This window comes from Salvia splendens, chromosome 10 (genome assembly GCF_004379255.2).
Source record: "Salvia splendens isolate huo1 chromosome 10, SspV2, whole genome shotgun sequence".
NCBI lineage: Eukaryota > Viridiplantae > Streptophyta > Magnoliopsida > Lamiales > Lamiaceae > Salvia > Salvia splendens.
The window spans coordinates 16,202,714-16,213,338 of record NC_056041.1 but is presented as its reverse complement, the minus strand read 5'-3'; the positions used below and the strand labels follow the sequence as shown (position 1 = coordinate 16,213,338).

Below are 10,625 nucleotides of genomic sequence, written 5' to 3'. Positions count from 1 at the left end.
GTGGCCAATACTCGTCTAGTGAGGGCGGATCAGGCAACGCCTCACAAGAGGTTGAGGGCACGACCACCGATGCAGGGGGATCTTCTAGTGGACGTCGTCGGCTAGAGGGAGGAGGGGTCGAGGCGAATCAAGCCAGGCGGGCTCGGTCTCGGGCTCGAACACCCTATTGTCCATGTACTTGACCGCCACGATGGCTGACACTTCCCGCATGACGCCTCCCCAATATCATGCTCATCTTGCCGGAATTGAGTATATGGCAAGACAAATTGGTATTCCGCCTACAGGTGGCTTAGTGCACCGCCACTGCCTTCGGGGGATGATTCACCGGCGGAGTAGTTTTTAAGTGTGTAATTTTTAATTTCTAGTATTTTAAATTATGTCTTATTTATTTATTTTTTTAGATTTTAATTATGTGTTTTTTTTTTATTTTTTTAGGATTTTAAATTGTAATTTTATTTTATTTAAGAGGGAACATCATTTTAGGTACACGAACTTTGTCAAAGTATCATTTTAGGTCCGTGAACTTTGAAAATATCATTTTAGGTACACGAACTTTGAGTTAGTATCATTTGAGGTTCTTTTTACTATTTTCAATTTTTTTTGGACGAAAATACCCTCAATACAATTCATTTATTCCTAATACAATTCATTTATACTCATTTTTCCTCACAATCCGTATATTTTCTTCATCACAATTCGATAATACCAAAATTAATCTATATGTCAATTCATGGTGTAATTTCTACATATTTCGGTGTACGAATCTTCTGCTTATATAAATAAATTGCTGCAATTCCACGCAATAAATTGCTGTAATATTAATCCATAAACTCCATACTTGTCACAAACTCCTTTTTCTGTAATTCACACGCAATAAACTGCTGTATAATATTGTACTTATATTTTCATAATTACTACCTCACATAACGTAATTATGCATACCTTTCTGTAAAACATTTTGTATATTAATTGCATGATTGATGTTCTTAATTAATTTTTACTGTAATATATAAATTTGACACATAGAGATCAATTAAATAACTGAGTATACTTCATGAATGAATAACATTTATAAATATATTGTGAGAAGAGCGAAAAGAAAAAATAATGGTGCCAAAAAAATAACATTTAGTAGGAAAAATGAGTATAAATGAATTGTATTAGGAAATGAATTGTATTAGGAATAAATAAATTGTATTGAGGGTATTTTTGTCCAAAAAAACATGGAAATAGTAAAAAGGACCTCAAATGATACTAACTCAAAGTTCGTGTACCTAAAATGATATTTTCAAAGTTCACGGACCTAAAATGATACTTTGGCAAAGTTCGTGTACCTAAAATGATGTTCCCTTTTTATTTAATGAAGTGTGTTTTTATTAATTGAATTTGTTAGAAATAAAAATAAAAAATAAAATTGAATGAATAGTTAAGGGATGAGATGGTTAAGAGACAGTTTAAAGATGGATGGATGCAGGTGTTGTCTCTTAGTTAAGGGATGGGGTGAAAAGTACAGTGGGGCCATGAATAGTGAAGAGATGAGACGGATAAGAGACAGGGATGTGGATGGCCTTATTTAGTGCACACACTCATTGAATACATACAATATACCCACCAACTTAATATACACAATAAGCACTACAAACATTCTATAATACGCACTACACCACACACAATGCATACACTTTATGTGTGTGTAAGTGCAATGTGTGCAGTATTTGTATTATGAGTGTATGTGTATTGTGTGAGTGTGTACGTATTTCGTGTAGTATTTATGTGTATTATGTGTGTAGTATTTATGTGAATTATGTGTGTAGTATACATGTATGTGTTATATGTGCACTATGCGTATAATGGGAATGTTACTGTTTTGTGTACTTTTAGGTCGTGCTATTATTTAAACATTTTAAAAACTGGTTCTAATTTGCTACAAGATCCAAATCAATATTGCAAACAATTATCACTAAAAATAAAATGAAGAAAACTTCGCCATTGACCTAAATTATCACTAAATCATGCATGTGCGTACTTAAAAGACCTACATTAATCTTGTTTTCCCACCCAAAAAGTAAGACGAAATAGACCACTACCTTATCCTCATGTATATACATTGCAATTAGGCACTAGTCCAAGGACCACCCACAAAATTATTTCCCCCATTTAGATCCCAAATTCTCTTAATATAAGCTTTTGTATCACAATAATTATGAAATAAAAACCCATTTTCCCCCAAAATAATCTCTGCCGCCTACATTATCTCTTGAAATATCTTGTCATCACAGAATCCCTTACCAGAAATAGCGACAGTAGAATCATCACCAGCATCATCATCACCATCAAGAAACTTGCCAGAACTGATCAAGAATGATTAGCCGCTGAAACCAACCAATATAATTTTTTTTTCATTACTGTTAGTATTTATTAGTAATTTCTCTCTTCTTCAATTCTTCTGCACCACCCACTTTACACAAAATCTTATCACCAAAAAGCACAACCATTTCTCCTTCTGCTTCGACACATCTGTCATCTACAGCAAAAAAACGCACAGCACACAGTAACCTTCTTTCTCTCTCTCTACAAACATGAGCCCTGACGACTCCTTAAGATCCCTCTCTCTAGACTACCTCAACCTCCTCATCAACGGCCAAGCCTTCAGCGATGTCACCTTCAGCGTTGAAGGCCGCCTTATCCACGCTCACCGCTGCATTTTAGCCGCCCGCAGCGCCTTCTTCCGGAAATTCTTCTGCGGCCCGGACTCCGGCCTCGACCCGCTCCGATCGGGCCATGGCCACCAGGTCATACCCGTGAATTCCGTCGGCTATGAAGTTTTCCTTCTCATGCTTCAGTTCTTGTACAGCGGCCAAGCCTCGGTTGTACCTCAGAAACACGAGCCCCGCCCTAACTGCGGCGAGCGGGGCTGCTGGCACACGCATTGCTCCTCCGCCGTCGATCTCGCCGTCGACACCCTCGCCGCCGCTAGATCCTTCGGCGTCGAACAACTCGCTTTGCTCACTCAGGTTAATTCATTCCCCCCCCCCCTCTCTCTCTTTCCATGGTAAATTGATCTCGATGAAATTCAATTAAATTAAATTTCTGCCATGATTTGATCTCGAAAAGGTTTTGATCTCTTGATTTCATGTAAAATTTGTTAATAAAAGCCTTCTTCTTCTTTGATCTCGTCGAATTCGTTCTTCTCCACAAAACCCCAGCCAGTTCCCCCAAAATGGTAAAACACAAAACCTAATTAAAACGAATTGAATTCAATTTTGCAGAAGCAGTTGACGAGCATGGTGGAGAAAGCTTCGATCGAAGATGTGATGAAAGTCCTAATCGCTGCGAGAAATCACGACATGCAGCAGCTTTGGAGCACCTGCTCTCACCTCGTCGCGAAATCGGGGCTGCCGTCGGAGATCCTGGCGAAGCACCTCCCGATGGACGTCGTCTCCAAAATCGAGGACCTCCGCCTCAAATCCTCCCTCTCCCGCCGCCCGATCCTCCCCAGCCACCACCACCACCTCTGCGTCGCGGCGGATCTCGAGGAGCAGAAGATCCGCCGCATGCGCCGCGCCTTAGATTCCTCCGATGTGGAGCTCGTGAAGCTGATGGTGATGGGAGAAGGCCTCAATCTCGACGAGGTCCTCGCTCTCCACTATGCGGTGGAGAATTGCAGCAGAGAAGTAGTCAAAGCGCTGCTGGAACTCGGCGCCGCCGATGTGAACCTCCGCGCGGGCCCCGCGGGGAAGACGCCGCTCCACGTCGCGGCGGAGATGGTGTCGCCGGACATGGTGGCGGTGCTTCTCGACCACCACGCCGATCCGACGTGCCGCACCGTCGACGGCGTGACGCCGCTGGATGTTCTCCGAACCCTAACTTCGGATTTCCTGTTCAAAGGCGCGGTCCCTGGATTGAACCACGTGGAGCCCAATAAATTGAGGCTTTGCCTCGAGCTCGTGCAGTCTGCGGTTATGGTGATTACTAGAGAAGAGGGGAACGCGTCGGAGCCGCCGTGCACCGTCCCGATTTTCCCCCAAATTAGCGATGATAATAGCGGCGGGGGAATGGCTCGGCACGGTAATGCGATGTATCATCACCTCTCACTTGATCAGTATTGACTTGTTCACTCTCCCTCTCTCTCTCTCTCTCTCTCTCTCTCTCAAGGTAATAATGTTTATCTATCTATCTATCTATGATAGATGATGATGATGGTGATGATCAGAATCCATGCATGGAGGTAAATTAGTTGATTAACTTTAATTATTTATTTTCAAGCAGTTTTCCATATATATTTTCTTTTTCTTTTTTTTAAAAATTTATTTCTGAATTATTGTTAATTATAAACCATTCTGTTGATTAATTGCCAACTTTGATTAATTACATAGCTTAGAATTGTGTTATTTAATTGTTGTATTTACCAAGGTTAATTAGTATTTTCTCTTAAAAAATCCTTCATTTTATATAAAATCTTGACCAACTGAAGCGTCAAATAGATCTACTTAGGTTAAACTTTAATTCACTAATAAATACGGTGGGTTAATTAACTATGACGGAAAATAATGGAGTATAATATTCCATTGTTATAACAATATATTTCAACATCGGGGCGATTTTTATTCTCTGCAAATTTGTATAATTAAAAATGATAGCGATATTCTCTGCGAATTTATATAATTAAAGATGGTAACTGATCGGATGTGTTTACAATACAATGATTTCATTTTATGTATACACTATACAGATTGATGAAACAATACGAAATGATGGTCTGAACATTCGTGATTTGAGTTATCTTTGTAAGAAGTGTCGCTTTTGTATGTGTAAGAGGAGTTTCAGAAATCGAATTTGAGAAGACAGAGGTCAAAGACCTTCCTTAAGCTCTGTCAATTCAATCTGTTTTTTTTGTTGGTAGAATTAAATATAATTACCCAAAGAGTACATTCAATAATGTTTTTGTTTGCATTTATGAGGTTGTACGTGAGTTATCTATTTATATTTAGAGGGATCTTTTTAGGTCCACAAACTTTGTCAAAGTATCATTTTAGGTTCGTGAACTTTGAAAATATCATTTTAGCTTTGTTAACTACAAGTTAATATTATTTGAGGTATTTTGAACTTTTTCCGGACGAAAATGCCCTTAAGGCATTCAAAGGGCAATTTGGACAATTCTTTCGCCACTCATCTTGCGTCAAACACCTAGAGTTCAACAATTTTTTTTACTACTGTTTAATTCAATTACCATCCAAATTGAATTTAAATATAATTAAAATTTGCCGTAAAAATAGTACTATGTGTTAAATTTTTAATTATTAGATGACCAATTATATAGGGATAGTGAATTGGGACTTGATAATTTATTTTATTTTTTCAATCTAAACTGCATTTTAAGAACTTACTATAGGTGATTTGTGAATTATATTTAGTTTATTTGTCTTGAAATTAGATAGTTATTAATGTGGAAGGTCATTCGGAGTATTATTTATATGAATTTTAGAATGGAGATCAATTACCATCCAAATTGAATTTAATTATAAAAATTTTCCGTTAAAATTTGTTGGACTATAGGCTTCTGGCACAAGATGAGTGGCGAAAGAATTGTCCAAATTGCCATTTGAAGACCTTAAGGTCATTTTCGTCCAGAAAAAAGTTCAAAATACCTCAAATGATATTAACTTTTAATTGACGGACTTAAAATGATATTTTCAAAGTTCACGGACCTAAAATGATACTTTGACAAAGTTCGTGGATCTAAAAAAAATGTTCCCTCCTATATTTATTTTCATGCAGTCAATGCACCTATATATCAATTGGTTTTAAAAATTATTTAGAATAATTAGTGATTATGAGATCGAATCCGATGAAGATGATAATGTTAAATTTTCAAATTAATTATTTTCTTAACATTCGTAATTATATTTTAAAATGGGTTTTTAGTCCCATCTTTATCTGATACCAAAAGTGTTATTATTAATTAGATGAATTTCTTTCAAAAATGATTATTTTTCTCCCCCGCCTTAAAATTGAGTATTAATTCAAAGGTTCTATCAGAAATCATCATAGCTAATATCTAAAACGAATCTCCATCAACTAAATTAGTCAAGGCAGTTGGAATATTTAATTATTTAACAGATAAAACGAATTACGAAGTTGCTTCGATAGGAATCTGGTATTTATTTCTTATGCTTCAGTATGGAAGTTTTCTTGATGGTAAATATTAAATTGTCATAAATAGTTTGGGTTGATTCAGTCTCTATCTTCCACGAGTGCAGGAATAATTATAACTGGTTTCATTAACCTGATCCATATTTTTGCACTTCGGAAGCATTATTTTGGGTAATTTAGAAAAAATATTTATTGTAGCCTTTGCATTAATAAATGCAGCATTGACACAACATTTTATTATGTCGGAATATTTAATTTTCTTTCCGTCCCTATCTCTTCTGAATTATTATGTTTATATTTATACATCCAAATATGGTTCTCTTTCAAGATTGAGAACATAGATTTCTGTGCTTTACAACATCAATATTTCCATGCAAGTTATAATTTTTAGGTGATCAACTAATAAAATAGACAAATTTTCCATTTATAGTTCCTCAATATATATCGAAATCGGTAACTATAAAGCTATACATATAAAAAAATATGTACTATAGCTTAATTAATCAGTAACTATAAAGGTCAAACTTGCTAATTGTTCATATAATAATAAACTTTTCATATGTAATATTAAGAAGTGCGATTAATTTGATCAATCATGTGCGTACTTGTGTACGATATATGTTTCATGTCTCTAGAACTTTAAATTTAATAAATAGTTGAAAGAACACGTATATCTAACTTTTTTGCTTTTAACTATTATATCTACTACATTAAATTTTATGTCCAAGAGACATGAATACCCATATAAAAAACTCCATTTCACTAGCTAACTTCTTGTCTATATGAATATCATGCACAATTTTAACGTTTACAAATTACAAGCATCCCATATACTTTTGTTTTATGTACATATGTTAAAATCAATCAGAGTATTTCTTAAGAGTTAAGGGGGTAGGGCGTTAATTTGAGTAATACAATTTGAAGAATGTAGATACTAAACCGAGTAAATAACCTATCCTTTATTTTTTATGGCTTGAATAATTAATTGATTATGAATTTGTCTCCATTTTATTTTTGAAATATCCAATCCTATGTTTTGTTAATAAGTGCATCATATCACTCAAAGTCTCGATGGAAGTTGAAATATTAATCATTAGATCAAAACTAGAAGAATGAGGTTAAAAACACTAAGGTCATCTTAAGATCGTTTTAGTTCATAAGAGGTGTATGAATTAAAACGATCTAATAGTGACCTTTGAGTTATGAACATAACTAAATCAATTTTAAAAAATACCTAATTATTATCTAAAAAATGACCCACGTATTTAGTTATTTATTGATCACTGCTCTTATTTACATTTAACAAATATGAATAGTATCAAAACTTAAACCGAAATACAGTATATATATGAGAAATTTTACAAGTCACTTTCCTTACATTTGGATTGTAATCAAAAGAAAGTTATTAAACGTTGAATAATTAGAAAAAAAGGACTGGATTAGGTTTTAAAGGACTGGCTAGGTTATAACCCTATAGATTAGACTTTTTTAGGGTTCGTTCCTTCAATTTTCACCAACGACAAAATCTTGTGGGATTGGACAGCTTATCGCAGGTGACGAAGCCAGCGACAAAATTCTAACTTTTCCTTGAATTTTATGCTGTTTGCTTTGGAGATTTTGGGATTCTAGCTTGATATGATAATCCAAGAGTTTAAACATACCTAAATTGGCCAGTTTATTTTTCTGGTGGATAATTTTGAGTTGCATTCAACAAAACACGTGTCGAGACATTAATGGGATGAAATGATGGAAAAACAAGATTTGTTGTTTGGGTATAATTACTATTACAAGGTCTACAAATGTTATAGAAATAGTTGTTAGGCAGAAATGTTTTACAGTTGTTTCCACACCAAAAGGAATAAATCCAAGAAACAGTGTGATCAGTATTCTTTTTCAATAAAGGCTACCTAAAACACAACAAAAAATTTCTGTTTGTTTAATTAGTGTTCTGTTTCAATAAATGGATATCTTTTACACTTCACATTCTTTTTCATTCTTAATCCCATTTCTGTATTTGAAAGGTTATTATAATTTTATCAGTTCCTTTCCTTATACATGTAAAATCTATGTTAATTTGTGCTAAATTGCATACAAATTCGTACTATTTTGACTATTTAGTGGTTTCAATACGGTTTATACATGTTTCAGCAATAGCCTCTAATTGCTTCACGGTTTAGCATAATAGACACCCTCAAAACGAAAATACAATCTATTGGATCTTTAAATAAATCATCTATCGGAAAATTTAGGGCATAGTTTCTCTTACAATTCATTTCATTTATATAGATATGCTATGTGCCTTATAAAAAAAATTACGATCTGTATTAGTATTAATTCCATTAAAATATCATGTGTATAGAACCTCGTCACCCGGCTGGGAGACTTTCGGCCTTATAATCCGTAAACTCAGTCGAGGATTAGTCGGATTTTATCAAATACGGATTCGGTACACCTGTGATCAAACCAAAAAATATTAAAAAAATATATCGCCGGTTAGGGGAATAAAAAACAGAAAGATATTCTAATATATAGTGAATATAAAATCTGTAAGAGCTAAAATCATTAGATAATAACATGCGGAATAATTAACAGTTTGTTTCAGTTTTATAAATGGGCCGCGCAAATCAAGTATAGTACCTCACTCGAGATATATTTTATTGGATCCAAAGGCTAGGGCCCAGCCCAAATATGGAATCTATGAAAAGACATAAAAATAATAGGAGGAAAACATGGATAAGTGTGGTGGAATTAATGTACAAATAAGGACGAGCTATAAGACCAACAAAGGTTATTTGGTGAAACACATTCACAAATGAGCAACAACAAGACCAATGAGCAAAAGGAAGTCCAAGACCAGATCAAGACTTGTTCACAACAACAAAGGAGCGTACCAAATAAAAAGGCGACAACAACAACAACAACAACCACAACCGATAGCAAGTCAGGAAACAAAGAAACAAAGTAAAGTCAAATTTGCCTACCTCTTCAGATGCTCATTTAGCTGGACCAATGTATAATGTCGTTCAAAATTCTTAATAGGATATTTCGATGGCACTATCCTTTTATCTATATACCATTGTTTTTACATAAGGTTTTCTCTCAAAATTGTTTAGTTCATGCCCTTCCCAAGTGATTCCTCTTCTGAGCTAAGGTTTTCGATGGCACTATCCTTTTATCTATATAACGTTTTTCCAACACCCATTCTCTCAACATGATAATTTTTCTAAGTAGTCACATTGAATAATTAATATTGGAAAGCAGTGGCGTATCTACATAGGAACAAGGGGTATTGGAAAGCAGTGGCGTATCTACATAGAAAGAAGGGGTACCGTTGTACCCCAAAATGTTCTGGATTAATATAAAATGTAGTCTTGCATTTTCAAAATCTATTAGTAGCCTAGTGGTAAAGATGTAATATTTTTGCATGGAGGCCTAGGTTCGAATCCTCGCCACATGCGCTACTCCTTTCAACTTCTATTTGTATTAGTAATTAATGCATAATTCTTCTTTTCTTTTCAACTCAATTTGTTGAACTTCTATTTAGTTTTCTTAAATACTTTATTTTTAATAGATGTTCTCTCATGCTATTTTCAAATTTAAATTGTTTTTATTCGTATTTACTTTTAAATAATTATTTTAACTTCCATTTGTATTAATTCAATACATAATGCTCTTTTTCAACTCAATTTGTTGCACTCCTAATTTTCTTAAATACTTTATTTTTAATAGATATTCTGTTCATGCATTTCTCCAAACTTTTTCTAGAATTTGTATTAATTCAATACAAACTAACATGCTCTTTTCAAATTTAATTTTTTTTTATTTGTAGTATTTAGTTTCTAATAATTACTTTATTTTTAATAGATGTTTATGAAATTAAGTATCGTTAGTAAAAATTTATAAAATTAACATCTATGTAATATATTCCGAACAAAGCATCGATATTTATATTTCTAGTGAATAATTTATTTATTTTATTTAATATGAAGTTTTACGATGAAAAAAAGAAATTGTATTTGAAAAGTATAGAAAATTTGTGAAAGCAAAATAAAGTGAATAAAAAGAATTAGCCGAATTTTGAAACTTTACAACGTTGTAATTATTTTTTGCACCCCATATCAAAATTCATGGATCCGCCACGAAAGAGATTTTTAAAGCACTCGTAGCCCATAGGTAGGCAAGCCAAAATCTCGTGTTGGCCCCATTATCCACATTCATGAGAATTCTTTTTAGCCATTTCTATAATTCCATGGTTAAGCTCTTTGGAAACACATAATCAAGTTAAATTTTTGATGTGGTGTGAGTTTTTGTTTTCTCATTAACATAAATCATTAATCAAATGTCAGGAAAGACACTAGCTACTGAATTGATAATAGATGTCTAATTATAAATTGAAAAAAAAATCCTAATATAGATTTGACGCCGTGTGAAAATAAATATTTACAAAACGGTAACTTTCAGTTTCTAAAATC

General features: G+C 34.0%; 1 protein-coding gene across 1 annotated transcript; it reads left to right on the top strand.

Moving 5' to 3' along the window:
• Positions 1–2,205: 2,205 nt before the first annotated feature.
• Positions 2,206–4,391, top strand: LOC121752940 (BTB/POZ domain and ankyrin repeat-containing protein NOOT2-like). Its single transcript, XM_042148042.1, has 2 exons — positions 2,206–3,014; positions 3,270–4,391. The coding sequence occupies exons 1-2, from the start codon at positions 2,580–2,582 to the stop codon at positions 4,107–4,109; spliced, it is 1,275 nt and encodes a 424-aa protein (XP_042003976.1). The 5' UTR covers positions 2,206–2,579; the 3' UTR covers positions 4,110–4,391.
• Positions 4,392–10,625: the final 6,234 nt, after the last annotated feature.

What these genes read in the sequence shown, in the direction of transcription:
- LOC121752940 (XM_042148042.1), top strand. Translation starts at nt 2,580, where the DNA reads ATGAGCCCTGACGACTCCTTAAGATCCCTCTCTCTAGACTACCTCAAC. An exon ending in AACTCGCTTTGCTCACTCAG is followed by an intron (nt 3,015 to 3,269) that starts GTTAATTCATTC and finishes TCAATTTTGCAG; the next exon opens with AAGCAGTTGACGAGCATGGT.